The following is a 26,963-nucleotide window of genomic DNA, read 5'->3' as shown; positions in this document are numbered from 1 at the left end:
CCTGTCCCTCTGGCCTGGCATCCTAAAGCTTCCCACATCCCTGAACAGGGGAGCTCGACACCCGTGTGTGTGCCCTCCCGCTCCTCGCTAATGCTGGAAACCCTGGGACTGAACTCTTAGTTGCTGGTGACTTCCACAGCACCCGCAATCCTGGGGACAAAGACTAGGTTCCATGGGCCACTTTAATTCTTGAAGATCAGACTCCTTGTCACAGCCCCTACTTGGTGCACCTCTTAACTGTGGTGTTCTAAAGCCCCAAATCCCCTACCTTCCCCTTGCTCTGCAGAGGACTGAGTATGAAGGCATAATAAAGATTTGCAGGTGAGCTGGCCGGGTCTGGTTTCTAGAGCGAGGGTCTTTTTCGGAGCGGGTGGGGGACCTCTGTGCAGTGTTTCGCTCCTGCCCGTGTTCCGCTCCTGCCTGTGTTCCGCTCCATGTTTTCCTTCATGCCGTGCTTTCCAACTTTGCTCAAAGTCGCCAGACTCCCAGCAAGTGGAGGGATCACCGGACAGACAGAGGACTGAGTGGGGACTCTGCCAAGGACCCACACGGGCAGGGTCAGCATGGGACCTGAAGGGAGGGGCCTGTGGGCACGGGCCCCAGACTTCTCATCCCCTCTCATCCCGATTCCTCTCCTCTTTAGGATGGAGTGGGCCGCAGGGAAACGAGGGAGAGACCCGCGGGGACAGCCTGGGCCCTGGGAATTTCGAGTGGGCCTGCTGCTGAGCGGTGAGAGGGCCTGGTGATGGCCTGGGGTTTCTGGGAGGTGATGGTGGGTCCCGGGGTAGCCAGCCCTGAGGCTACTGGGTGGGAGCACAGCAGAACCAGTTGACCCACTGTTTGCAGTGCTGGCCACTGCCCTGGCCCAGGCTCGGGCCCCGGATGTGCCAGGCTGTTCTCGGGGAAGCTGCTACCCTGCCACTGGTGACCTTCTGGTGGGCCGTGCTGACAGACTGACCGCCTCATCCACCTGTGGCTTACATGGTCCCCAGCCCTACTGCATCGTCAGTCACCTTCAGGTGTGGCTGGGGGTAAGGTGAGGGTGCTGATCCAGTGTGGGGCTAGCACTGGCTAAGGCCCTGACCCTAACCCTGACCCAACCCAGGATGAGAAGAAGTGCTTCCTGTGCGACTCCCGGCGCCCCTTCTCTGCTAGAGACAACCCGAACAGCCACCGTATCCAGAACGTAGTTACCAGCTTTGCACCGCAGCGCCGGACGGCCTGGTGGCAGTCAGAGAATGGTGAGGCCATGGGTGGGGCTCCGGGTGAGCAGAGCTGCCCACCAGTAGCCTCAAGTCCCTGACCTCCGACTCCTGCCTCAGGTGTCCCTGTGGTCACCATCCAGCTGGACTTGGAGGCTGAGTTCCATTTCACACACCTCATTATGACTTTCAAGGTGCCGGCGTGTCTGGGAGCCTGCTTGAGTCCCCCTGCTTGGCTCCCCATTGCCCCTGAACAGAGTCCCAGCTCCTCAGCCCAGCCCCCCTGAGCTCATATGCTATGTTCCGCAGAGCGGGAGGTTCTTTCATCTCCCACACCTTCCATTTCCTTCCACCTTCAGGCCTTCGCACATGCTGCCCTAATCCTAGGCTGGGTCAGGCACTGCCTCCCTGGGCCCCATGACCCCTGAGCCTCCCCAGTAGAGGTGGCTACCCTCCCTGATCATTCCTTGGCTTCCTCTGGTCACCCCCACCTGTCTGTGAGCTGCTTGAGGGCAGACCCCAGCTGGGCAGGGCTCTTGATGGGCCTGGGCTGGACTTGGGTCCCGGTGCTCGCTGATCAGCCATGCTCCCCACCCAGACGTTTCGCCCTGCCGCCATGCTGGTGGAGCGCTCAGCAGACTTCGGACGCACCTGGCATGTGTACCGATATTTCTCCTATGACTGTGGGGCCGACTTCCCAGGAGTCCCATTGGCCCCGCCACGGCATTGGGATGATGTAGTCTGTGAGTCCCGCTACTCAGAGATTGAGCCATCCACTGAAGGCGAGGTGAGGGTTGAGATCTGGGCTTGGTGCAGGAAAGGGAGAAGATGAGCCTGAGGCAAGGTTCGGTGTCTCTAATGACTCTATGCCCTTCCAGGTCATCTATCGTGTACTGGACCCTGCTATCCCCATCCCAGACCCATACAGCTCACGGATCCAGAGTGAGTGTTCCACCCTTTATGCCTGGCGTAGTCCCAGCGTCCGGCTGGTGACTATTTGGGGCCTCAGTAGCTATTTTGGGTGCTCCCTAGGGCAGGTGCCAAGTCCAATTTAGCTCACATAGCAGTAGACAGGAGGTCTCACAAGGTGACCTTGGCAGCTGCAGCCCCTGGGTGGGTATGGGGCAGCAAAAGCCTGCCTGGCCAGCTGGTCCTCAATTCTTTACCCCCACTTAGACCTGCTGAAGATCACCAACCTACGGGTGAACTTGACACGGCTACACACGCTGGGGGATAACCTACTTGACCCACGACGGGAGATCCGCGAGAAGTACTATTATGCCCTCTATGAGCTGGTTGTGCGTGGCAACTGCTTCTGCTACGGACACGCCTCACAGTGTGCACCCGCCCCAGGGGCACCAGCCCATGCTGAAGGCATGGTGAGGGGCTTTAGCTGGCTGGAGTAGGGCTGGGGGCAGGGGCAGACGTGGCTGGACAGTGCTGACCACATGCCTGCCTTCCTTCCTAGGTTCATGGGGCCTGCATCTGCAAACACAACACTCGCGGCCTCAACTGTGAGAAGTGTCAGGATTTCCATCATGATCTGCCCTGGCATCCAGCCGAGGATGGCCACAGCCATGCCTGCAAGAGTGAGTGAGACCCTGGTCCCCACAGCCCCGGAACTCTGTGGCCTGGCCGTGTCCTGGGTAGACCCTGCAGCTTGTTGGTCAAACCCCTAACAGCCATGCTGTGTTCAAAGGGTATCAGGCCTCGATGCCCCTGGGGACTCCCTCAACCCTCCTCTACAATCTGTTCTGGGTAGGGGCCCAGTATGGTGCTGAAGCCTTAAAGTCCCTGAGTCCTCACCCCAAAATGCTGGCCTGTGGCAGGAACCTAAGGTGCACTGGGGCCCCCTACCTTTGAGACATGATCCCTCAAGAGGCCTCTGCCCTGCCCTTCTCTCCCCTCTCCTAAGAGTGTGAGTGCCATGGGCACACCCATAGCTGCCACTTCGACATGGCCATATACCTGGCATCTGGCAACGTGAGTGGAGGTGTGTGTGATGAATGTCAGCACAACACAGCTGGGCGCCACTGTGAACTCTGCCGACCCTTCTTCTACCGTGACCCAACCAAGGACCTGAGGGACCCCGCCGTGTGCCGCGGTGAGGCTGGGATGGGCATGGCAAAGGGAAGGCTGAGCCTGGAGCAGGAGCTGGGGAGCTGACTGCTGTCTAGGATGAGCTGAAGTTTAGGGCGGGGGCATAGGGTAGAGCCAGACTGGGAATCCAGGTTGGGGGGCGTGGAGCTTGGGACAAGACTGGTGCTGGGCTAGTTGGGATATGGTAACCTTGTACCTCTTTTTGCCCTCAGCCTGTGACTGTGACCCCATGGGTTCCCAAGATGGAGGTCGCTGTGATCCTCATGATGATCCTGCACTGGGACTGGTCTCGGGCCAGTGTCGCTGCAAAGAACATGTGGTGGGCTCTCGCTGCCAGCTATGCCGTGATGGCTACTTTGGGCTCAGTGCCAGTGACCCTGTAGGCTGCCAGCGTACGTGCTTTCTGCCCAGCTCCCGTGCTGACCTTAACCTTTGACCTCTTACTCTTGACCCCCACTGAACACAAGCACTGCCATAGCTCCAAGGTATTGATAAGTCTCCTTCCCCTGCAGGGTGTCAGTGTGATGCACGGGGCACAGTGCCTGGGGGCACCCCTTGTGACCCTAACAGTGGAAACTGTTTCTGCAAGCGCCTAGTGACTGGACATGGCTGCAACCGCTGCCTGGTGCGACTGGAAGGAGCTGGGATTCTGGGTTAAAGAGCACTTATCCTCAGTGCACAAGGAGAGAGGGTGGTATCCATGCCCCACTGGATGGGTGCTAAGAGTTTAAGGTCCAGTCCTGCCTGAGAAGCCTCAGGTTTGGGAGGCCAAGGACGGGAGCCAGTTTTCAACAAGGGCTGGTAGAGGCTGAAAGCCATCATTGGATTCCCTGATGGGTGGTCTGGGGAGGAGGGGTCTGTTTCTGGCCCCCAACAACTTCTTCTCCCCCAGCCTGGCCACTGGGGCCTGAGCCATGACCTGCTGGGCTGCCGTCCGTGTGACTGTGACGTGGGTGGTGCCTTGGATCCCCAGTGAGTGCTCTACAAGGGGCTCTGGGAGTGGGGGGGAAGATCCTGGGCAGGACACAGGGTCCTTCTGAAGTACCTGTGTGCTCCCCAGATGTGATGAGGCCACAGGTCAGTGCCGCTGCCGCCAGCACATGGTGGGGCGGCGCTGTGAGCAGGTGCAGCCTGGCTACTTCCGGCCCTTCCTTGACCACCTAACATGGGAGGCTGAGGACACCCGAGGCCAGGTAGAGGGGCAGTGTTGGAGGGCAGGGTATAGGTGGGACTACGGCTGGAGAGGCAGAATTATGGGCAGTTCCTTGTATGGGGCAGGTATATGGTCTTAGGCAGGGCCTCAGCTGGAGAGCTGGGGTTCGGGGACAGGCTGTGGCAGAAGAGGCGGTGCCTTGCCTGAGTCCCCACCCACAGCCCCATCTTCTCTCAGGTGCTCGATGTGGTGGAGCGCCTGGTGACCCCTGGGGGAACTCCATCCTGGACAGGCCCTGGCTTCGTTAGGCTAAGGGAAGGCCAGGAACTGGAGTTCCAGGTGGCCTCGGTGCCAAGAGCCATGGACTATGACCTCCTGCTGCGCTTGGAGCCCCAGGTCAGACCCTGTGACACCTAACCCAGAGTCGAAACTCTGGGTGTGGGAGCATCTCTTCCATCATCCCATTCCCCCAGGTCCCTGAGCAATGGGCAGAGATAGAAGTGACCTTGCAGCGCCCAGGGCCTGTGTCTGCCCGCAGCCTGTGTGGGCACGTGTTGCCCAAGGATGACCACATCTCAGGGACTCTGCAACCAGACACCAGGTGGGGACACAACTAGTAGCCCTTACAATGGTGGGGGGGTAGTGGGTCAGCCCTAAGCTCCCTGAAAGGTACTTGGAAGACCCCACCTCTCATTTATCTGTTCCTTCAAGTGCCTCCTCCGAGTGCTGTTTGCCAGGTGCTATTGGGAATGGCACTGGTCAGGGGAAGGAAGTAGACAGAACAAGGCCTGCTCTCTTAGGGGTCTCAGTTCCAGAGACCAAGGCAGGAAGTAATAGGAAACCATCCAGCATCACTTTAGGGGGTGCCCATGGAGGGGAAGGAGGGCACCAGAGCACTGTGAGCAGGGATGTGACTAGTCTGATTACTGGGTGGCATTGGCTTCACAGCTTTTTTCATCACTTCTTTTTAAACTTTTTGTCATGTAAATATTCAAACATACACAGAAGCAGAGAGAATAGTGTAATGAACCTTACTGTACCCATTATAGACATTTTGTCATCTGTGACTTGTAATAAACAAAGATCCCTCCAGTTGCTGAGTGGAGAAGAGACTCGAAGGGGCCAAAGTGAAAGCTGGAAGATATGTTGGAGGCTAGTGAGTTAGCTGAGTGACAGTGGATTGGTTGGACACAAGTGTAGCAGTAGAGGTGGCAAGAAGAGGAAGGTTCCAGAAGGTTCTAATGGTGAAGCCGATGGCTTAGACATGGAAGAGAGGGAGAGAAAGCGGAAAGTGGGAATGGAGCTCTTTACTGAGATGGAGGCGTGGGGAAGAGGAATTCTGAGGTGCTCAGACATGGGGGAGAAAGCCTATGAGTGATTGGATTTCTGTGTCTGGAATTACTACGAGGGCTGAAGTTGCAGATATAAATTTGGGACTTGTTACTAAAGAGATGGATCCAGGGAAAGGAAGGAAGACCAGAACCAAGCTTTGGGATACTCTAGTGTTAGAGGCCAGTAGAGAAGGAGGAGCTTGGGGCGGGGGTAGTGGGGTGAATCAGGAGTGTGGACGGGACCCCAGAGAATAGAAAAGTGTCTCTGGAAGGAAGGCTTACCGATCTCAATCCATGCTGCCGAGTGCTGAGGCAGATAAGGATGAGGAAGTGGCCGCTGGGTTTGGCTTCATGGAGGTCATTAGTGACCTTCGCACAGGCTGTCTCTACGGCATGTTCAGGCTAAACCTCCCCTGGAGTGGGAAGCCAGAGAGTGGAGGCAGTGACTGCAGTAAAATCTTAGGAATTTGTGGTGCGAGAGAGCAAAGACAAGCTAGCAGCTAGGGGGAAACTCAAGGGATTGAGGAAGATCCTTTTCAGGGAGGGATGAAAGAACCCTAGCATGGGTTTGCAGGCTGGTCGGAATGACCTAGGAGAGAAGGAGCGAGGGGGTGATGACGTAGTCTTGGTGAAGGGGAGTAAAAGGAGCAGAGGTTGGAGGTTGGAGGTCGAGGTCAGAGGAAGTGTTAAGAGGCAGTTGTAAAAGAGAAATTGGTATTTGTGCCAGGGAAGTGCTATGGGGTTGCAAGGTTGTATTGAGTGTTTTCAGTGAGACTGGTCTGCACAGGTGTGTGATTCCAGTGAGGGAGGTTTGTGGGAATCTTCTGTGCAGATTCTTTTTAGGACTATCTAGCTGTCCATTGGCCTGGCCAATGGTTTGGTTGCTACACGTGGGGTGGGAAAGGCGCAGAGTGACCCTATGCCTGTCCTCACCTCCTCCCAGGTACATGATACTTCCCAGACCTGTCTGTCTTGAGCCTGGCGTCTCCTATCAGCTGCATCTGAAGTTGTTGAGAACAGGGGGAAGTGCCCAGCCTGAGGCCCCCCACTCTGGACCCAGCCTGCTCATTGACTCGGTAAACAGTCCCCTCTCCCCACATCAACCAAGATGGCAAGGCCTGTGGGATGGGACCTATAGTGGTGGCTGGATAGGAAGAGTCTGTGATAGAAGAGGCAGGCTGGGGGCGGTGCTAAGCGAAGCGCTCTTCATATGGCCCCGGGTCTGAACCTCATTCTTCATTGCTCACCTCTTCAGCTAGTGCTTTTGCCCCGTGTCCTGGTGCTGGAGATGTTTAGTGGGGGTGATGCTGCTGCCCTGGAGCGCCGTGCCACCTTTGAACGCTACCGCTGCCACGAGGAGGGTCTGATGCCCAGCAAGACCCTTCCGTCTGAGGCCTGTGCCCCCCTCCTCATCAGCCTATCCACTCTGCTCTACAACGGTGCCCTGCGTGAGTGTCTGTGATGTGGGTTGCGAGGCACAGGTGTGGGGGCCCAGCCTAACTTGGCCCTCCACCCACTCCCCACAGCCTGTCAGTGCGACCCCCAGGGCTCGCTGAGTTCTGAGTGCAACCCCCATGGCGGTCAGTGCCTGTGCAAACCTGCAGTGGTTGGACGCCGCTGTGACCTTTGTGCCCCTGGCTACTATGGCTTTGGTCCCACAGGTTGTCAAGGTATTTGCCTGCCCCGTCTTCCCTCCTGTCTGTGACTGTTCTGCCTCCTCTTTCTGGCTCTCCTTCTCCTAACTCTGCATTAGACCCCGTACTCTCAGCCCTAGGTCACTTAAAGTTCTCTGCCATCCCCGGACCTTCCCACTCTGACCCCACCCAGATTCTCCCCAAACCCCCTCCCTGGCTCAGCCTTTGCCTTGCCCCCAGCCTGTCAGTGCAGCCCCGAGGGGGCACTCAGCGGCCTATGTGAAGGGATCAGTGGGCAGTGCCCCTGCCGAGCTGGTGCCTTTGGGCTTCGCTGCGACCGCTGCCAGCGTGGCCAGTGGGGATTCCCTAGCTGTCGGCCATGTGTCTGCAATGGGCATGCAGATGAATGCGACGCCCACACAGGCGCTTGTCTGGGCTGCCGTGATCACACCGGGGGTGAGCACTGTGAAAGGTGAGCCTGGGTAGCTATGAGTGGGTTGGTGGGTGGGTAAGCTGCTCAGAGATGACACATCTCTTCCTGCCCCTCCATGCAGGTGCATTGCTGGCTTCCACGGGGACCCACGGCTTCCACATGGGGGCCAATGCCGCCCCTGTCCCTGCCCTGAAGGCCCCGGGAGCCAACGGCACTTTGCTACTTCTTGCCATCGGGATGGGTACTCCCAGCAGATGGTGTGTCACTGCAGGGCAGGCTACACGGGTAAGTGGGTAAGGTAAAGGTGTGGGATCAGGGAAGGGCAGCTGGGCTGAGCACTCACGCCTTCCCCCTGACTGTGGGCAGGGCTGCGGTGCGAAGCTTGTGCCCCTGGGCACTTTGGGGATCCATCAAGGCCAGGCGGCCGGTGCCAGCCGTGTGAGTGCAGTGGGAACATTGACCCCACGGACCCTGATGCCTGTGATCCCCACACGGGGCAATGCCTACGCTGCTTACACCACACAGAGGGCCCACACTGTGCCCACTGCAAGCCTGGCTTCCATGGGCAGGCTGCCCGACAGAGCTGTCACCGTGAGTGTGTGTGGGATGGGAGGGGATGCCTGGGGTGGGGCTCCGCTGCTTGGGCTCCCCTTGATTAGTGTGCTCATCTTGGCTGGCACAGGCTGCACCTGTAACCTGCTGGGTACAGATCCTCAGCAGTGCCTGTCCAATGACCGGTGCAACTGTGATCCAAGCAGTGGGCAGTGCCCATGCCTCCCCAATGTCCAGGGCCCTACCTGTGACCGCTGCGCCCCCAACTTCTGGAATCTTACCAGTGGCCATGGCTGCCAGCCTTGTGCCTGCCACCCAAGTCGAGCCAGAGGACCCACCTGCAATGAGGTATGGGGCCCTCCTGTGAATACCTAGGTGGATGGGGCCAACTATCTGCCTCAAGTCTCAAGGGCTCAGCCTCCGATTGAGGCTCTGACCTCTGCTCTACTCCCACTCTAGTTCACAGGGCAGTGCCACTGCCATGCTGGCTTCGGGGGGCGAACCTGTTCTGAGTGCCAGGAGCTCCACTGGGGAGACCCTGGGTTGCAGTGCCGTGGTGAGAGACCCAGCAGGGCCAGGGTGGTTGGGGGCCTTTCCAGGATGCCCTGCTGGCACCCTAACTCTGTGGTCTATCCTTTCCTGCAGCTTGTGATTGTGACCCTCGTGGAATAGACACACCTCAGTGTCACCGCTCCACAGGCCACTGCAGCTGCCGCCCAGGTGTATCTGGCGTGCGCTGTGACCAGTGTGCTCGTGGCTTCTCGGGTGTCTTTCCTGCCTGCCACCCCTGCCACGCATGCTTCGGGGACTGGGACCGCGTGGTGCAGGACTTGGCTGCCCGTACTCGGCGCCTGGAGCAGAGGGTGCAGGACCTACAGCAGACAGGTGTACTCGGTGCCTTTGAGAGCAGCTTCTGGCAAATTCAAGAGAAGCTGGGCACTGTGCAGGGGATTGTGCGTGCCCGCAACACTTCAGCTGCCTCCACCGCACAGCTCGTGGAGGCCACAGAGGAGCTGCGGTGCGGATGGGCCTGAGATACATGGTGGGATGTGGCAGAGGCCCAGTGGACCAGGGCTGAAACCTCTATAAACACTTCCCTCCCCACTGGCACAGGCGTCAAATCGGGGAGGCCACTGAGCACCTGACCCAGCTGGAGGCAAAGCTGACAGATGTGCAGGATGAGAACTTCAATGCCAACCATGCGCTAAGCAGTCTGGAGCGAGACGGACTTGCACTTAATCTCACACTGCGGCAGCTTGACCAGCATCTGGACCTGCTGAAGCATTCAAACTTCCTGGGTGAGTTGTTGGTCAATTAAGCAGGTGGGCCAGGGTTGATCTTCAGCTGACTGCTTGCCTGTACCCAACTTAGGAGCCTATGACAGCATCCGCCATGCCCACAGCCTGTCTGCAGAGGCAGAACGTCGTGCCAACATATCGGCCTTGACAGTGCCCAGCCCTGTGAGCGACTCAGCAGGCACCCGGCACCGGACAGAGGTGCTGATGGGTACCCAAAGGGAAGACTTCAACCACAAGAACATAGCCAACCAGCGGGCACTGGGAGAGCTCTCTGCCCGTACCCACGGCCTGAGCCTGACAGGCATAAATGAACTGGTGAGGCACAAGCATGGGGTGGGACATGTGGGCATGGCTGTTCCTTCCACAGGGCCTTGACTTGTTCTGTGCTTGGCAGGTGTGCGGGGCCCCAGGAGATGCACCCTGTGCTACGAACCCTTGCGGGGGTGCTGGCTGTCGAGATGAGGACGGGCAGCCCCGCTGTGGGGGCCTCAGCTGCAGTGGGGCAGTAGCCATGGCGGACCTGGCCCTTGGTCGGGCTCGGCACACACAGGCAGAGCTGCAGCGGGCACTGGCAGAAGGTGGTGGACTTCTCGGCCAAGTGGCAGAGACCCGGCGGCAGGCAGGCGAGGCACAGCAGCGGGCCCAGGCAGCCCTGGACAAAGCTAATGCTTCCAGGGGACAGGTGGAACAGGCCAATCAGGAACTGCGGGAACTCATCCAGAGTGTGAAAGACTTCCTGAGCCGTGAGCCTCCCGTGTGGCCCAGGCCATGTGGTTGTTTTCCTCTGTGTCTGTGTTCATATGTGTGTCCCTGCGTTCATACTTGAGTTAGGTCCTGCACTGGACCTGTATTTATGACCTCATGTCTGGCCCCCAAGCCCTTGGCTGTATGTGGTCCTCAAGTCATGACCCTGAGTATGTACCCCACATATGGTCCCTGTCCTTATGGTTACATCCTTATGCCTATTAGCAAATCCATATCCCATGTATAGTCCCTGAGTCCATACCCCAAGACTGTGTCCCCATACCCATGCTGGAGAATGTGTCCCTAAGCTCTTGCCTGTGTCCCTAAGCTGTTGCCTGTGTCCCCATAGAGGAGGGGGCTGATCCTGATAGCATTGAGATGGTGGCCACACGGGTGCTAGAGCTCTCCATCCCAGCATCACCTGAACAGATCCAGCACCTGGCTGGCGCAATTGCAGAGAGGGTCCGGAGCCTGGCGGATGTGGACACAATCCTGGCGCGTACTGTGGGAGATGTGCGTCGGGCGGAGCAGCTACTGCAGGATGCACAGAGGGCACGGTCTGACCCCAACCCTGGCCCCCATCCTTGACACTTGGTCCTGATACTTGCAGGCCCTGATTCCCTCTCTTCCCCAGGAGCCGGGCTGAAGGTGAGAAACAGAAGGCAGAGACAGTACAGGCGGCACTGGAGGAGGCCCAGAGGGCACAGGGTGCTGCTCAGGGTGCCATCCAGGGGGCAGTGGTTGATACACAAGACACAGAGCAGACCCTGAACCAGGTGTGGTCTCTTTGGGACATCAGTGGGGCAAGGTTATGGACATGCATTATAAACTTATTTAACCCTGAGCCCACTCATGGCAGGTGCAGGAGAGGATGACAGGTGCAGAACAGGCACTGAGCTCTGCAGGTGAGCGGGCTCAGCAACTGGATGGTCTCCTGGAGGCTCTGAAATTGAAACGAGCAGGGAATAGCCTGGCAGCCTCTAGTGCTGAAGAAACAGCAGGCAGTGCCCAGGGTCGTGCCAGGGAGGCTGAGCAGGTAGGTTGAGGCAGAGCCGACTAGAGGGGGTGAAGGTAGAAGCTGGGCCTCCACTGGACCACCACACTGTCCCTGCCCTCTCATCCCCAGCTGCTGCAGGGCCAACTGGGCGACCAATACCAGACAGTGAAGGCCCTGGCTGAGCGCAAGGCCCAGGGTGTGCTGGCTGCGCAATCGCGGGCAGAGCAACTGCGAGATGAGGCTCGGGGGTTGTTGCAGGCCGCACAGGACAAGCTGCAGCGGCTGCAAGGTGAGGATCAGGGTGGGTGGGCACCAGAGATGTGGGACTGTGGGAACAGAACCCTTCACTGAGTCCCGCCCCTCCTAGAGCTGGAGGGCACCTATGAGGAGAACGAGCGAGCGCTGGAGGGCAAAGCGGCCCAGCTGGACGGGCTGGAGGCCCGGATGCGCAGCGTGCTTCAAGCCATCAACTTGCAGGTCCAGATCTACAACACCTGCCAGTGACCCCTGCCAGAGGCCTACCCCAGTCCCCAGCCCCGCCCCGTACAAGTTACTGCCTATGCATGGCACAGTTCCCAACCTGGCAAGCCTCCAATAAACCTCTGTGAATCCCTACTGTGTTGTCTGGGCTTTGATTTGGGGAGGGCGGGATCTCAAGGCTGCCCCCAGCATGGCCCATGAAAGGCCAAGGCACCGGAGCCCCGCCTCCTCCGTGCAGGCCCGCCCCGGAGCTGCTCGTCGCGGCTTGCCCGCTGCCGCCGGAAGTGCGTCACCAACTCGGCGCTAGGCCACCCGCGGCCGTAACTAGAAGTCGAAACAAAACAAGCAGCGGAGGCTGCGGTGCCGGGACGGGGGAGGGGCGCGCCGGAACCGGAACCGACCTGACGCCGGAACCGGAACCGAGAGCGGGTTGCCAAGGCCCGAAGAGGGCTGGCGGCGGCGGCCTCGCTCGGTGAGTGGGACGGGCGGCTAATCGCCTGTCTGGCCCGAGCGGGGAGGCCGCGACGCGGGCCCGGGGCGGACTGTTCAAGGTCATGGGTCGTGCCAGCCTCCTCCGCTCAAGCCCCGCGTCGTGCCGGGCCCACCGATGCAAGACGGGCAGTTACGCTACGCCCATGGCCGGCCTCCTGCCTCGGAAAGGGCTGGCGGCGAGCGAGGGCGGCTTCCTGGAGGAGGTGGTGGCGGGCCCAGGGTTTGGAGGCAAAAGCTAGGTTGCAGCCCGGCCGGGGCGCTGGTCTGCGGTCAGTAACCCTGCGCGGCCCTATTAGCCCGGCATCGGTCTCCGAGGCAGTGTCTCTCCCCCCGTTCTCCCCCCACCCCGCGACGTTCCCAGAGGATGGGGGAGGGACGAGACCTTCAGCTGCGGCCCGGGTGCAAAGAGGCGGAGGGTGTCCACTCCTTGACTCTGGACCTTTCGTCCTTAAAGATACAGCCCACCAGTCACACTTCTGACCTGCAGAAGGTTATCTGCTCCCACATATGCTCTCGGCGACAGAGACGAGTCATTCTCTCTCCTGCTACTGTCTTAGGCCCGGCTTGAGGCAGCCAGGGGTCCTGGATCCAGAGTTTAATCCCCACCTTTATCTCAGTTTTGAGAACTTTATTTGGGATGGAGAAACAGCCCAGAATCCCCTGATGGGTCGGTGAGAAACTGAGTAGACGGTCTCTCCTCAGAGTTGATGAGTGATTGGACCTGTCTGTTTCAGTTTCAAAGTGGGTGCTCGCCCTGCTTTGGCTCTGGGGCAGGAATGCTGCCAAAAGGGTAATGTGACATCTGGATACCCTTTTCATCTGCGTCTTTGCAGGCCCCTCTTTGCTTGGGACGGCAGATGGAGAGAAGAATCTCTCTTGGGATGTAGGGAAAAAACAAGCAGTGCGCGGGAGCAGGTTCAGAGGAGAATGGAAGCTGGCAGGCGGCAGGTGGGGCATCTTAGCCCCAGGACCTTGCCTGGGCAGTGGTAGCACGTGGGCTGGGCCTGTTTTCAGCCAGAGTGCCCGGTCCTCCAGCTGCTCGATTGTCTCCTCCTTTCCTGTGTTCCTCCTCCTCCTCCTCCTCCTCCTCCTCCTCCTCCCTCCTCCTCCTCCTCCTCGGGTGGTGACTAAGCAGCCAGTGAGAGTAAAGGAAAAGTGAGCACTCCGCTCAGAGTGCCAGCCCTGTGGGCTGGAGCCATGGCTCCTCTCCAGATTGGTGGAGGAGTCTTGTCCCAGGCTGTGGCAACCTTGACCTGGTATCTCCTCAGTGAGGCTTCCATCTTTGCTGGTCTGTATAGCAGGCATCTGTGAGGCTTGGCCAAAAGTGGTTGCTGCTACTCGCATTATTCCTCCTTCAGAATAGTCTTGAGTATCCAAGACTACGTAGGTGGCGCAGAGATATTGCTGTGTAAGGTCAGGAGTTATCTTAGGTTGCTGAGCCCTGGCTGTAACCAAGGAGCAAATTGTTGGGCCTTGGTGGTGATCCCTGGTCCCCTCTCATTAGGCTGTCGGTTCCTTGCTGGAGAATTTGGCCACAAAGAGTTGCCAAGATAGCTGGGCCAGGAAGAAAGCGCCGTAGTCCTGACCCAGACGCCGTTGCCGACCCCGGGGCACTCTGGCTGTCGACCAAACGGCTCAAGATGTCTGGTGGGACCAGTGCCACGGGCCCAAGGAGAGGGCACCCAGGACTGGAGGAGGCCACCAGTAAGAAGAAGCAGAAAGATCGAGCAAACCAGGAGAGCAAGGATGGAGATCCTAGGAGATGTGGTAACGGCATTCTCAGAGTGCTCGTGGCCTCCTCCCCTTGCGCATAGAGGTTGATGGTTGGGAAATGACTTTTTTGCTTTCCTTCTGTCTTGGTATGATGCTGAGAGAAGGACCCATGGTAGGCTGGGGAGAGCCTCAGCTTTGATGTCTGGATACTTGGCTGAGATCCTAAAGATGGTGATTGGTGGAGTGATGGGGTCTTGGAGGCCGCCTCCCCATCATCGTTTCCCTGTTCTTTCCTTTGTTGTCAGGGTCAGTAGCCGCTCCTCGGGAGGAGCAGACCAAAGAGGGTGAGTAATGAATAGGCCTTTTGAGTGCTAGAGTGCCAGGGGAGAAAGGGGACACTGGGTGCGTAGCCCTCATCTGGAGCAGTCCCATTAGGGCTGGGTTCCTGGTACCTGCCAGTCCCCATCAGGAGTTCATGGAGACCTTCACCGTCTTATTGGCACTCTCCCTGCAGAGTTGTTACTTGATTGGAGGCAGAGTGCAGATGAGGTGATTGTCAAGCTGCGTGTGGGAGCAGGTCCCCTGAGGCTGGAGGAGGTGGAGACTACTTTCACGGACACAGACTGTGCGGTGTGGTTTCCAGGTTCGTCCATCTTGCCTGAGCTCAGCAGTATATTTCTGTCCTCTGACATCCCCTACCCCAGCTCACTGTTCCCAACTCTGTCTCCAGGTGGTCGGCAGTGGGGTGGTGTTTTCTACGCTGAGATAGAAAGTTCTTGCACCAAAATACAGACTCGCAAAGGGGGCTTTCTGCAGCTGGCACTGCGCAAGAAGGTGCCTCTGCTCACATGGCCCTCTCTCCTGGTAAGTTCCAGAGCAGGGTGTGGCAGGGACACCCAGTGTAGTTGACAGGCCCTGACTGTTGTATCTTTGGCAGAAGAAACCTCTAGGGAAGCAGGAGTTGGTGTCAGGGCTGCAGTGCCAGGAGAATGGGCAGGAGCCATCTCCCATTGCCCTGGAGCCAGGCCCGGAGCCCCGCCGGGCTAAGCAGGAGGCCCGGAACCAGAAGCGGGCCCAGGGCCGTGGTGAGGTAGGCGCGGGGGCTGGCCCCGGGGCCCAGGCAGGGCCCAGCGCCAAGAGGGCTGTGCATCTCCGCAGAGGGCCAGAGGGGGAAGGGTCCAGAGATGGCCCTGGACCCCAGGGCGATGCCCCTTCCTTCCTGGCTGAGCCGGTCACCCAGGTGAGAGTGGGGTGCCTGCGTGGGAGTTGGGAGATGGGGAGAAGGGTGTGGACTGCAGTGGTGGGATCACTTGCCAGGCTCAGGACCAGTCCTGCCCATAATCTTACCGTGAATAGGCTGAGGCTGAGGAACAGCTCCGGGTACCACCGCTGAACCCCCAGACCTGCCTCCTGGGCTCAGAGGAGAATCTAGCACTTTTGGCAGGAGAGAAGCCAGTGTCCCCCAGGAATGACCCAGTCTCCCCAGCCATGACCCGGAGCAGAGACCCTGAGAAAGGTGATCGTTCCAAAGAGGAGATGGCAGTGGCAGCAGATGCTGCAACCCTGGTGGATGGTAAAGGTGGGGCTGGGGGTGGGCAGGCACAGCCCTAGGTTGGGTTACAAGGTTGGTGGGTGGGTAGGGAGTAGAATAGTAATGGGTAGGAACCTGTCTTGGGTGGCACTGATCTGTGATCTCGACGTAGAGCCTGAGTCCATGGTGAACCTGGCATTTGTCAAGAATGACTCATATGAGAAAGGGCCAGACTCAGTGGTGGTGCACGTGTACGTGAAGGAAATCTGCAGAGACACCTCTCGGGTGCTCTTCCGTGAGCAGGACTTCACACTGATCTTCCAGACCAGGTGGGTGGTTGGAAAGAGACGGGGCAGGCAATACACTCCAGGCAGGCCAGCGTGTCTCATTCTCCTCCTGCCCTGCCCCTGCTCTGCGTCTGCAGGGATGGAAACTTCCTGAGACTGCACGCCGGCTGTGGGCCCCACACCATCTTCCGTTGGCAGGTGAAGCTCAGGTGGGTGGTGCCCGGCCCCACCACTGTGCCTCTCCCACCCTGGGCTCCATCTCCCTGGCCCATCTAGCCAGACACCCACCCCACCTGAGTTCCTGAGTGCAGCCTTTTCCCTCAGGAACCTGATCGAGCCAGAGCAGTGCACCTTCTGTTTCACGGCCTCTCGCATCGACATCTGTCTCCGGAAGCGGCAGAGTCAGCGCTGGGGGGGCCTGGAGGCCCCAGCTGCACGAGGTCTGCACACGAGCTCCCTTCATTGCCAGCTCATGTGACCGGGACCCCCACACCCTGCCACATGCTGCTAACCACCAGCCCCCTCATTCCCCCTTTTTAAGGTGCAGTGGGTGGTGCAAAGGTTGCCGTGCCGACAGGCCCAACCCCTCTGGATCCAACCCCACCGGGAGGTGCCCCGCACCCCCTGACAGGCCAGGAGGAAGCCCGGGCTGTGGAGAAGGAGAAACCCAAGGCTCGATCTGAGGACACGGGGCTGGATGGTGTGGCAGCCCGTACCCCCATGGAGCATGTAGCCCCAAAGCCAGAGCCACACCTGGCCTCGGTGAGAATCTGGGAGTCGGGAGGGCCAAGGATGGAGGCCGGAGAGCCTCAGGGCTGCTCTCTCATGCCCCTCTTGCTCCCACAGCCCAAGCCCACATGTATGGTGCCTCCAATGCCCCACAGTCCCGTGAGTGGAGACAGCGTGGAGGAAGAGGAAGAGGAAGAGAAGAAGGTGTGTCTTCCGGGCTTCACTGGCCTCGTCAATCTAGGCAACACCTGCTTCATGAACAGTGTCATTCAGTCTCTGTCCAACACTCGGGAGCTGCGGGACTTCTTCCATGGTGAGAGTGGGGCCTGGAGCCCGGGGCTGTGGGCACGGGATGCTGTCCCCTGCTCACACTTCTGCTGGGCTCCTCTCCCTAGACCGCTCCTTTGAGGCCGAGATCAACTACAACAACCCACTGGGGACAGGTGGGCGTCTGGCCATCGGCTTTGCTGTGCTGCTCCGGGCGCTGTGGAAGGGCACCCACCATGCCTTCCAGCCTTCCAAGTTAAAGGTGATCTGTGGCCACTCCCACGCTTGGCTGGTGAGGGCGGGGAGGACCAGCCAGCTGGGTATATGGTGGGTGGTGCAGCTCTGTGCTCACACCTTACCCCTGGATTCAGGCCATTGTGGCAAGCAAGGCCAGCCAGTTCACGGGCTATGCACAGCACGATGCCCAGGAGTTCATGGCTTTCCTGCTCGATGGACTGCATGAGGACCTGAACCGCATTCAGAACAAGCCCTACACGGAGACTGTGGACTCAGATGGCCGGCCTGATGAGGTCAGGGTTGTGGGGAGAGGCGGGCCTGTCTCGGGCACATCACAGTCCCCAGGTCTCCTCCATCCTCACCATCCTGCCCCTCAGGTGGTGGCGGAGGAAGCATGGCAGCGGCACAAGATGAGAAATGACTCCTTCATCGTGGACCTGTTTCAGGGCCAGTACAAGTCAAAGCTGGTGTGCCCAGTGTGCGCCAAGGTGTGATGTGCTCCTGGAAAGAGACTCCCTAACTTGACCTACCTAGCCTGGTCAAATTGAGGTCAGAGGCATTTGCTGTGGGGCGAGGTTCGGGCGAGGAAGCTGACGGGAAGCCTTCGGAGACCATGTGGGCTGCAGAGGTCTCAGGCTTCTCGGCTAAGACGAAAGTGATATTTGGGCTCAAACACAGCTGTAAGGTGGGGCAGGGCTTTGGGTAAGGTTGAAATGGCATATGGGGAGCCACTTAGGGGCACAGTGGTAAAGTGAGGAGGCTGGGCAGGACCTCAAGTGCCAGAAAGAGGGATTGTTGTCTCCCGACGGTCTTCCTGGTGCATCCAGTGCCCTGAGAATGTGCTGGCTGTGAGGTCCGGACAGCCATCCAAGGGCCTGCTCCCCGCCCTTTGCGCGGCCACCCAATGACACTTGTGCATCCACAGGTCTCCATCACTTTCGACCCATTCCTTTACCTGCCGGTGCCCTTGCCACAGAAGCAAAAGGTTCTCCCTATCTTCTATTTTGCCCGGGAGCCCCACAGCAAGCCCATCAAGGTGAGGAGTAAGCTCTTACTTCCAGGCTGTTCCAGAGACCCTGGGCCACCTCCCCCATGGACTCTGTCTACTCTGTCACCACAGTTCCTGGTGAGCGTCAGCAAGGAGAACTCGAGTGCAAGTGAAGTGTTGGACTCCCTTTCTCAGAGCGTCCACGTGAAGCCTGAAAACTTGCGTCTGGCTGAGGTATGTCTGTCCTTCCCCAGGCTCTTAGGCTTGTGGACACATGTATACTCACAGCACACAGACGTTGGCATCTGTGAAGTCTTTGGCATATGTACACGGACACGTGAATGTGCACATGACTGCATAAGAACAGGTGGTGTGTGTTGGTCGAGGCATGGTTGAAACCAAGCGTTTGGGCTGTGCAACAAGGGTGCCCTCAGTTCCCAGCCGTCATCAGGGTTGGTGACCCTTAACTGTTTTTCCCTCTTCAAACAAGGAGCTTGAGCTGCAGGATTATCCTTCCACTACTTGTGGGTCTCTCTTGATCTGCTGTTCCTTCATGTTATCTCAGATCTGTGTGCTGGTCTCCAAAGGTCCCTAGCTTCCCACCTGGTCCTTTTCCTCAGGGGTACAGGCGGGAAGGAGCTTCCTTTAATAGGGCCCTTCCATGATAACCATGTCGCAGTCACAGCAGGGCCCCACTAGCTGATAAGAGGTTAGAGGCCCTCAGTGTGGAGAGCTAGTGTAGTTGATACCTGTACCAGTCCTGGGCTTTCAGGCCCTCTGATGCATCAGGCTCCTTATTCCATTGGACACTAAAACTGGTGCCAGCAGAGGCGCATGCTTCTTTTGGGCCACAGTCCCCACCCCTGCCCCTATAACCCAGGATCAGGGCCAGGCTTCCTCCCTGTGCTCTGGGGCCGAACTAGGGAAGAGGCTTGTCCTCAGGTAAGATCTGTGTGTTCTCTCTTTCCAGGTGATTAAGAACCGTTTCCATCGTGTGTTCCTGCCCTCCCACTCACTGGATACTGTGTCCCCATCCGACATGCTCCTCTGCTTTGAGCTGTTATCCCAAGAGTTAGCTAAGGAGCGGGTGGTGGTGCTAGAGGTGCAACAGGTGAGTGGGGGGCAACCTGAGGGCACAGGGCTGTGGTGGGGGGGCGCTCCCGCCTGGCCTGGCCTTGCTGAGCCCGACGACCCACCCTAGCGCCCCCAGGTGCCCAGCATCCCCATCTCCAAGTGTGCAGCCTGCCAGCGGAAGCAACAGTCGGAGGATGAGAAGCTGAAGCGCTGTACTCGGTGCTACCGCGTGGGCTACTGCAACCAGTGAGGACCCCCATGGTCTGCCCTGTCCCTCCTCCCCACCTGCCAGGCCCTTGGGGAGGCAGGGCTGGCATCTGCGTTTCCCAGGGCTGGAGGCCAGCTCCTATTCTTATCTCCCCTTTCCCTCCAGGCTCTGCCAGAAAAACCATTGGCCTGACCACAAGGGCCTCTGCCGCCCTGAGAACATTGGCTACCCTTTCCTGGTCAGTGTACCCGCCTCACGCCTCACTTATGCCCGTCTTGCTCAGTTGCTAGAGGGCTACGCCCGGTAAGTTCCCAGTGGTTGAATAAGGGTGTGGTAGGTGTGGGGCAGAGGTGCCAGATGGGCTCGTCAGGATTCTTACTTGCCTTGCTGCCTGTTGCCAGGTATTCTGTGAGCGTTTTCCAGCCACCCCCCTTCCAGCCTGGCCGCATGGCCTTGGAGTCCCAGGCCCCTGGCTGCACCACATTACTCTCTACTAGCTCCCTGGAGGCTGGGGACAGTGAGAGGGACCCCATCCAGCCGCCTGAGCTCCAGTTGGTGACGCCCGTGGCTGAGGGGGAAACAGGGGTCCCCCGGGCATGGGCAGCCCCTGATCGGGGCCCTGTCCCCAGCACCAGTGGAGTTTCTTCTGAGATGCTGGCCACTGGGCCCCTTGAAGTTGGCTCCTTGCCTGCTGGCGAGAGGGTGTCCCGGCCCGAAGGTAAGAGTCTGGTGGGAGGCTCTGCAGCTGGGGGAGGGGAAGTGGGGGGCTCTGGTAGCAGGGGACTGATTTATCATCTTTTCTCGCAGCTGCTGTGCCTGGGTACCAACACCCAAGTGAAGCCATGAATTCTCACACACCCCAGTTCTTTATCTATAAAATTGACGCATCTAACCGAGAGCAGCGGCTAGAGGACAAAGGTGTCTGAGGTGTGGGTGGGAGCCGTGGTGGCGCAGGCTGGCTGCTCTCCACAGCTGCGTGACCCCCACCCCCTGCCCGTCTCCAGGAGATACGCCACTGGAGCTGGGCGATGACTGCAGCCTGGCTCTCGTCTGGCGGAACAACGAGCGCCTGCCGGAGTTTGTGTTGGTAGCCTCCAAGGAGCTGGAGTGTGCCGAGGATCCCGGCTCTGCTGGCGAGGCTGCCCGCGCTGGCCACTTCACCCTGGACCAGTGCCTGAACCTCTTTACGCGGCCCGAGGTGCTGGCTCCTGAGGAGGCTTGGTGAGGACAGGGCAGCAGGCCGGTCGTGGGACAGGGTGGAGTGGAGACCCGCTGGTCTTGACCCCGCGTCTGTCCCCTCTCAGGTACTGCCCGCAGTGCAAACAACACCGCGAGGCCTCCAAGCAGCTGTTGCTCTGGCGTCTGCCGAACGTGCTCATTGTGCAGCTCAAGCGCTTCTCCTTCCGCAGTTTCATCTGGCGCGACAAGATCAACGACTTGGTGGAGTTCCCTGTTCGGTGAGCGCTGGGCCCTGGTGACTGAAGGCAGGGTCTGGGAGCCAACGGAGGCCTCCTGGGCACCTGTTAACTGTCTCACCTCTCTGGCTGGGCCCACAGGAACCTGGACCTCAGCAAGTTCTGCATTGGTCAGAAAGAGGAGCAGCTGCCCAGCTACGACCTGTATGCTGTCATCAGCCACTATGGAGGCATGATTGGTGGCCACTACACCGCCTGTGCACGCCTGCCCAATGACCGCAGCAGCCAGCGCAGCGACGTGGGTGAGGGCCAGGGCACACGCAGCACAGCAGGATAGGCGGTAGGGGTGGTGGTGCAGATTATGTTCACACTCTTCCCACTTTGCTATAGGCTGGCGCTTGTTCGATGACAGCACGGTGACAACAGTAGATGAGAGCCAGGTCGTGACGCGTTATGCCTATGTACTCTTCTATCGCCGGCGGAACTCTCCTGTGGAGAGGCCCCCCCGGGCAGGTCACTCTGAGCATCACCCAGACCTAGGCCCTGCAGCTGAGGCTGCTGCCAGCCAGGTGAGGCATGGCGGGGGGGGGCATCGCAGGCTAGTGGGGCCTAACTCACTTGGGAGAGGGCGAGACACAGCTTCCTGTCCTCCAGCGATAGGCCCCTGCAGCCTTGGAACTCGTGAGTTACAGATAGGATTCTCTTACAGGACACTGTAGCCAGAGGGATCCCCGTGCTGTAGGTGCATGCACACCAACATGCCATTGGTGTGCACACAGGCACCCACTTGGCACAGGCCAGGTAGCTTCTCTGAACCTTACTAGGTGCAGTGCCATGAGCAGACCGTACCTGACACTCTCCCAGCTTTCCTCTGCACGCTGCCCACATGCCAGCCCCCAGACTCTCACTTGTGATCATCCTGGTGTTCTGATGTGCACTTAGGACAGGGTCTCTCCAGGCTAACCATGGCCTAGGGTGCCTGTTACCCTCTCTGAGGTGAGCGTCTGTCCCCGCTGAGCCTTTGAGTTCTTCTCTTTTACTGACTTGGAGTTCCGTAGGCCTAGCTGATGGGCATAGCCACCTCTCTTTTTCTGTATTAGTCTCCTCCTTGCTGTCCTCTCCTCCCTAGAGCCCTATATGCTCAGACTCAGAGAAATCCCCACAGAGGACAGGGCTCAGGATCTGGATGTGGGTAGGAGGAGCCAGATCACTCGGGTTGGCAGCTCTGTCCTCCACGAGCCAGTCCCCTTTGGGAAGCCTGGGCTGAGAAACTCACCCACCAGCCCCCACCCTGCTGTAGGAAGCTGCATGTCAATTGAGAATCTTTTTGAGGAGGCCAGAGTGCTGTCAAGATTTGCCTACTCTGGTATTCTCAGTCTAGACAGGCCAGCGAATGGCCCATTTGGCTCCTGCCTGCCTGCCTCCCCGCTGCTTGACCTGGGATATAGGGGTTTAGTGCCAGTCATTTGGGTAGGATGATCATGGCCAGGGGTCTCAGGGACACTGGGCCCCCCCATTCCCGCTCTGGGTGCTGATGGCCGTTTCCACACACTGTAGGCTTCCCGGATTTGGCAGGAGCTGGAGGCCGAGGAGGAGCCAGTACCCGAGGGGCCTGCGCCCCTGGGTCCCTGGGGGCCCCAAGACTGGGTGGGCCCCCCACCACGTGGCCCTACCACACCAGATGAGGGCTGCCTCCGGTACTTTGTTCTGGGCACCGTGGCAGCTTTGGTGGCCCTCGTGCTCAACGTGTTCTATCCTCTGGTATCCCAGAGTCGCTGGAGATGAGCTCGTCTGCAGGCAGCTGCTATGAGCTGGCCCACCTGCCTGCCCACTAGGCATGCCTGCCTCTGTGGTGGGGACCAACTCTGGGCTTGGGCATCTGGAGGGAGAAGGTGGGGACTCTGGCTCCCGCAGGGGCAGAGCATCCTAGGGTGGGTATCCGTCCAGCTGTCTGTCCGTTCATCCTGCTGCTCTGACCCCTGGCCTGGGGCTTAGCCCTACCCAAGCAGCTTCTTGTATTTAAAGTGTTAATAAAGCAAGACTGTTCAGGCCTGATTTTTGTCTCTCTGTCTCAATGCCACTGCTGTCTGCGCCTGCCTTGGGGCCCTCCCTTGGGTGCCGGGGCTCTAAGCCAGCACCCCTGGGATGCCAGGCAGCATACTGGGCAGCCCCCAACCCCTGTCCTCATATTCTGTTGCAGGGACTAGGCCCTGGCCAGGCCCCCGAGGTGGCCCCCACGCGGACAGCCCCTGAACGCTTCGCCCCCCCTGTGGACCGCCCAGCCCCCACCTACAGCAACATGGAGGAGGTCGATTAGCAGGTCCCTGGCTGGTGGGGGGCCTGGGTTTGGGGATTCCCCACAGAGGGCCAGCTCTTTACTGCTTCTCCTTCTCTAACCCAGAGGACACTGGCTTCAGTGGGGACTTGGGGGGTGTGATTTGAGGGTGGGTACCTCACAGGTTGGGACTTCTTGACAGCTGGAACCCCCAACCAGTGGGCCTTGGCTTCTCCAGCCATCCTCAGTGCTGCGTGTTTTGATTCTCAGTTGTACCTTCAATTCTTTCTGACTCGCATTATAAACGTTATAATTTTATTATAAAAATTGTAATTTTTTTTTTTTTTTGCATTTTGGAAGTGATTGCTGCTGTTTAAATATATTTTAAAAATAAATGATAAACAAGCAGACTTAGTGACTGTGATGGACCAGGTGCTATGGCCACCTCCCTTCCCCATCATCGTGTGTGTGTGTGCGTGTGTGCTACTCTGGTCTGAGGAGAGATGCTCCTGTGGGTCATGAAGCCCTTGTGCTGCCATCAGTCCTCTGGGACCTGCCTGCTGCTCTTTGATCTCACTGATCCCATGCCTCTCATGTGGAGGCGGCTGTGGTTGGCATCATTGTCAGTACCTCAGACCCACGGGGTGGAGTAGTACACTATGAGGCTCTATCCAGAAGCTGACAGCAGATCAGGGGGCACTTGGGGAACAGGTACTGGGGGGATCTCCCTCCTTTCCCAATCTCTGGTCTTTACTAGTTTAGGTGCCATCTGGATCCCTCAAGGGAGAACACAGCAGGAAAAAAAAACAGGGAGAGACCCTGCTCCAAGAGTAGGATAGGCAGAAAGGATCAGGGCTCATCTCGGCTGACGTCCTGTGGAAGGGAGCGTACTGGATTCTACCAGGCCATTTCTTCCCTCGAGTCCCTGAGACCTTGGCTCTTGGCAGTTACCCCAGGCTGTTCACCCACAGCGGGTCTGCAACCTTGTCTGTCTTGGGGCCTTTGTGACTTTGTACACATGTAGAGAAAGAGCAAATCTTGTGAGAAGCCTCCTTACCTCTTTTCATGGATCATGTTGCCCCCTCTTCTCTCCAATTCTTGGGGGTAGGTGTGGGCATCTCCAACTGAAGGGAGATGGGGAGCAAAGGTACTCATGAGACAGGTGTCCAGATATCCCACAAAGAGTGTAAGGCAGGCAGAGGTGGGACAGTGTCCTGGCAGCCCTGTCAGTCCATCCCTGCCCCCAAGCCTGTGGGGGCTCATCGTGTGGGCTCTGCCAGTACCCCTCAGCCTGGGCTAGAGTCAGAGTGGTGGTGAGCAGAGGGAGCTCCTGGGGAAAGCTAGCCTGAGACCAACGTTGGCTTTTTCCCTATGGTGACAACAGCACAAGGGCCATGGAGGGGTTGCTGGCCTTGGAGAGGGGCTTGAAGGGCTGGGTGTGAGCCCCTGCAGAAATGGTGGAATTGCCAAGATGGGCGCTCGTGCTGGCATACTACTGGAGAGCCTACTAGGCGTGGGCTGCAACAGGATTGTGCTGCGCCTACACTTGTGTGTAGCCCCAAGTGTTTGGCCGCAGGTGGTCTACATGTACTGGATACAGTGATCAAGGCGCTCTGTCCTAACCGCAGTCCTGCTATGACCACCAGCACCGTGGCCTCTACCGCCTCTGTGTTCACTGTTAGCATATGCTGCAGGGACCTGTCCATAGGTCTGGCTGCTGGCCCCTGCCTCTTCCCATGCCACAGCTGGGCCTCACTGGCTGCTGCTGCCTGGCTTTTCTCCTTGGTCTTTTTCTTGATTTTCCTGAAAGTAGTGCCAGTCTCCTGGGCTGGGTCCATACAACTTCATGGTTCTGCTCTATGCAAGTCATAGGGCTCCAGAAGACTGGCTGGCCTGCCACTGACACTTGTGGCATTCTTGGTGGAGCTACTGCCTCATCCTGTGACATGGAGCCACAGGGTACAAAGGGTAGGTATCCTGAAACCAGGGAAGGGGATGCAGGTCCTAACCCCATTGAGGAGGCCATCACCGGATGTGCAGGACTCACTGATATTGTTATAATAAATCCTTTGGTGGTATCAGGTACAGAAGAGACAGTGGCATTGGCGGGCATCTTGGTTTTCATAGACACCTTTGGTGGGCTAGGCATCAGCACAGGGCTGTGGTTCTGCTTCTTGGTGCCCATCTGTGGCACCGCTGCTCCATCCACCAGTGCCTGCACCTGGACTTGGCTGGGCATCAGGCTGGGGCCAAAAGGCCATAGGGAGGTGGGAAGCCCCAAGACACAGGACTGGACCTAGATATTAATGCAGTGTGTGGCCCTGGGCAGAACCTGGCATTTAGTCATTACGTGGGACTCATATTTAGGTCAAGAAATAGATCTTTGGTCATTAATGGGATATGGCCACAAAACAGGACCCAGAATATGGATACAGATGATAGTCAGGACCCTGCCCAGCCCTCGGAGGTCCAGGAGTATTAGCAACACCAAGGTCTCGAAAAGCCTGAGTTCCAATTTCAAATTTGGAAATATCCTCACCATCCCAGGTCCACAAAGAAAGCAGCTTGTATGTTCTGACTTGACCATTCCCAGCAGGTCCTGGAAGTCCAGTGAGAGACTGTGGGGAGACACCCCACCCCTCAGCACAATAGCCATCATCATGATTTTATCTCCTCTGCCCCACTGTATCCCAACTTCAATAAAATATCCTGTCAAATGCCTATAGATGGATTTCGAGGTCTAATTTGCTTGTGGTTTTCATGGCATTTGCATGCTTTGGCAAGGGGGGATGGGTTGGTAAGTGTGCCAGGAGATTTTAAACCAAATCATCACAGTGCTCGCTTTGACAGCACATACACTAAACCAAATCATCGCAAAACTTCTGCGAGGTCCCTCCTGGCTAGGTGTGTCCAGGTGGGAACTCCAAAAGTGCTAGTCTATGGGGCCCCTAGATTGGCCATCCGCAGGGTCTCTGCGCTGGAGTCTTAACCGGATTTTCACTCAACTGTTTCCATGACAACTCCAAAGCTGTAACTTGAGAAACGCGACAGGGACTCACATCTGCTCCCGAGAAGGCTGGGATGGTCGCCAGGTTTCCAGGGCGGAAGAAAAGTCAAAGAGCAATGGGCAACGCCTGCGTCTGCCTCCCACCTCCCTCTACTCCTTCAAATGACCCTCGGAGCGGAGAGGGAAAGGAAGCATCCAGAAAGGCCAGTTTGGCTGCACTCCGTCCTTTAAATGGCGCCGACCACCCTATAAGCTCCGCCCCCTCCCGCCAAGGAAGGACACCATTGGCTCTCCCTGGCGGCTTCGCTCTCCTATTGGTCAGTGGGCTAACGTCGACGTGCAGATGGGCCCCAAAGTTTTCTTTCGGTTTCCGGTGTCCCCGCCATGGCGACTGTGGATTCCGTGTCGCTCTTCACCGGCCTCGGCCTGAGCGAGCAGAAGGCCCGCGAGACGCTCAAGAACACGGCTCTGAGCGCGCAGCTGCGCGAGGCAGCGACCCAGGTGCGAGCCCCTGTGCCCTCGGCCTGGGGTGCCGACAGCGCCCCCACGCAGCGCCGGGCCGGTACCCATCCGCATCTACGCACCTGGTCTCTCGTACGCCTTTCTCACTGGGCGTGGGGCTTCTCTTCTGACCCCTCTGACTCCTGACCCCTCTGACCCCAGGCGCAGCAGACTCTGGGCTCCACCATCGACAAGGCTACTGGGACTCTGTTATACGGCTTGGCCTCCCGACTTAGGGATCCCCGGCGACTCTCTTTCCTCGTGAGCTACATAGCCAATAAGAAGATCCACACCGAGCCCCAGCTGAGCGGTGAG

The 26,963-nt window shown here is 58.4% G+C and overlaps 3 protein-coding genes across 20 annotated transcripts in view; all 3 read left to right on the top strand.

Annotated features, from left to right (window-relative positions):
- The first annotated feature begins 405 nt into the window (after window positions 1-405).
- Window positions 406-12,059, top strand: LAMB2 (laminin subunit beta 2). Of its 4 annotated transcripts, XM_039837687.1 has the most exons (33): window positions 406-557; window positions 644-729; window positions 847-1,019; window positions 1,106-1,241; window positions 1,323-1,396; window positions 1,801-1,989; window positions 2,081-2,144; window positions 2,379-2,581; window positions 2,671-2,791; window positions 3,118-3,306; window positions 3,515-3,694; window positions 3,815-3,927; window positions 4,195-4,274; window positions 4,363-4,495; window positions 4,693-4,851; window positions 4,929-5,056; window positions 6,730-6,862; window positions 7,042-7,234; window positions 7,313-7,456; window positions 7,661-7,892; window positions 7,975-8,138; window positions 8,220-8,444; window positions 8,536-8,753; window positions 8,865-8,961; window positions 9,051-9,423; window positions 9,519-9,703; window positions 9,777-10,018; window positions 10,098-10,446; window positions 10,797-11,004; window positions 11,082-11,223; window positions 11,307-11,483; window positions 11,574-11,733; window positions 11,812-12,059. In XM_039837687.1, exons 2-33 carry the CDS (start codon window positions 645-647, stop codon window positions 11,946-11,948), a joined length of 5,406 nt encoding a protein of 1,801 aa, XP_039693621.1. In that variant the 5' UTR covers window positions 406-557; window position 644; the 3' UTR covers window positions 11,949-12,059. The 4 variants fall into 4 exon arrangements, with proteins under 4 accessions (XP_039693621.1, XP_039693622.1, XP_039693624.1 ...); XM_039837688.1 differs by lacking the exon at window positions 8,220-8,444; XM_039837690.1 differs by lacking the exon at window positions 847-1,019 and having other exon boundaries at window positions 496-557.
- Window positions 12,060-12,220: 161 nt separating this feature from the next.
- On the top strand, window positions 12,221-23,491 carry USP19 (ubiquitin specific peptidase 19). Of its 15 annotated transcripts, XM_039837700.1 has the most exons (28): window positions 12,222-12,396; window positions 13,921-14,183; window positions 14,435-14,473; window positions 14,644-14,772; window positions 14,860-14,993; window positions 15,067-15,369; window positions 15,486-15,708; window positions 15,833-15,989; window positions 16,085-16,156; window positions 16,272-16,387; window positions 16,489-16,709; window positions 16,794-16,989; window positions 17,072-17,205; window positions 17,315-17,473; window positions 17,558-17,668; window positions 18,106-18,216; window positions 18,301-18,402; window positions 19,139-19,279; window positions 19,370-19,488; window positions 19,616-19,753; window positions 19,852-20,168; window positions 20,258-20,368; window positions 20,455-20,671; window positions 20,755-20,907; window positions 21,007-21,167; window positions 21,256-21,434; window positions 22,423-22,562; window positions 23,066-23,491. In XM_039837700.1, exons 2-28 carry the CDS (start codon window positions 14,057-14,059, stop codon window positions 23,070-23,072), a joined length of 4,017 nt encoding a protein of 1,338 aa, XP_039693634.1. In that variant the 5' UTR covers window positions 12,222-12,396; window positions 13,921-14,056; the 3' UTR covers window positions 23,073-23,491. The 15 variants fall into 15 exon arrangements, with proteins under 15 accessions (XP_039693629.1, XP_039693634.1, XP_039693637.1 ...); XM_039837695.1 differs by lacking the exon at window positions 23,066-23,491 and having other exon boundaries at window positions 12,221-12,396; window positions 16,495-16,709; window positions 22,423-22,920; XM_039837703.1 differs by lacking the exon at window positions 22,423-22,562 and having other exon boundaries at window positions 16,495-16,709.
- A 2,836-nt stretch (window positions 23,492-26,327) lies between these two features.
- QARS1 (glutaminyl-tRNA synthetase 1) overlaps window positions 26,328-26,963 on the top strand; it is a 6,605-nt gene continuing 5,969 nt past the window's right edge. The window contains exons 1-2 of the mRNA XM_039837714.1: window positions 26,328-26,648; window positions 26,811-26,958. Coding sequence (XP_039693648.1) covers window positions 26,532-26,648; window positions 26,811-26,958 — 265 coding nt within the window. The 5' untranslated portion in view covers window positions 26,328-26,531. The remainder of the gene's footprint in view (window positions 26,649-26,810; window positions 26,959-26,963) is intronic.

The sequence above is a fragment of the Pteropus medius genome, unplaced genomic scaffold (assembly GCF_902729225.1).
Source record: "Pteropus medius unplaced genomic scaffold, Ma_sr-lr_union100, whole genome shotgun sequence".
NCBI lineage: Eukaryota > Metazoa > Chordata > Mammalia > Chiroptera > Pteropodidae > Pteropus > Pteropus medius.
The sequence above is the reverse complement of the archived record's forward strand: the minus strand, read 5'-3'. Positions and strand labels throughout refer to the sequence as shown.

Excerpts from the sequence above, each read along its gene's own strand:
- LAMB2 (XM_039837687.1), top strand. The coding sequence starts at position 645 with ATGGAGTGGGCCGCAGGGAAACGAGGGAGAGACCCGCGGGGACAGCCT. Across the intron at positions 730-846 it reads AGTGGGCCTGCTGCTGAGCG|TGCTGGCCACTGCCCTGGCC; the intron begins GTGAGAGGGCCT and ends CACTGTTTGCAG. Across the intron at positions 4,496-4,692 it reads CTGAGGACACCCGAGGCCAG|GTGCTCGATGTGGTGGAGCG; the intron begins GTAGAGGGGCAG and ends ATCTTCTCTCAG.
- USP19 (XM_039837692.1), top strand. The coding sequence starts at position 14,057 with ATGTCTGGTGGGACCAGTGCCACGGGCCCAAGGAGAGGGCACCCAGGA. Across the intron at positions 15,709-15,832 it reads AACCCTGGTGGATGGTAAAG|AGCCTGAGTCCATGGTGAAC; the intron begins GTGGGGCTGGGG and ends ATCTCGACGTAG. Across the intron at positions 16,990-17,071 it reads GCTGCGGGACTTCTTCCATG|ACCGCTCCTTTGAGGCCGAG; the intron begins GTGAGAGTGGGG and ends TCCTCTCCCTAG.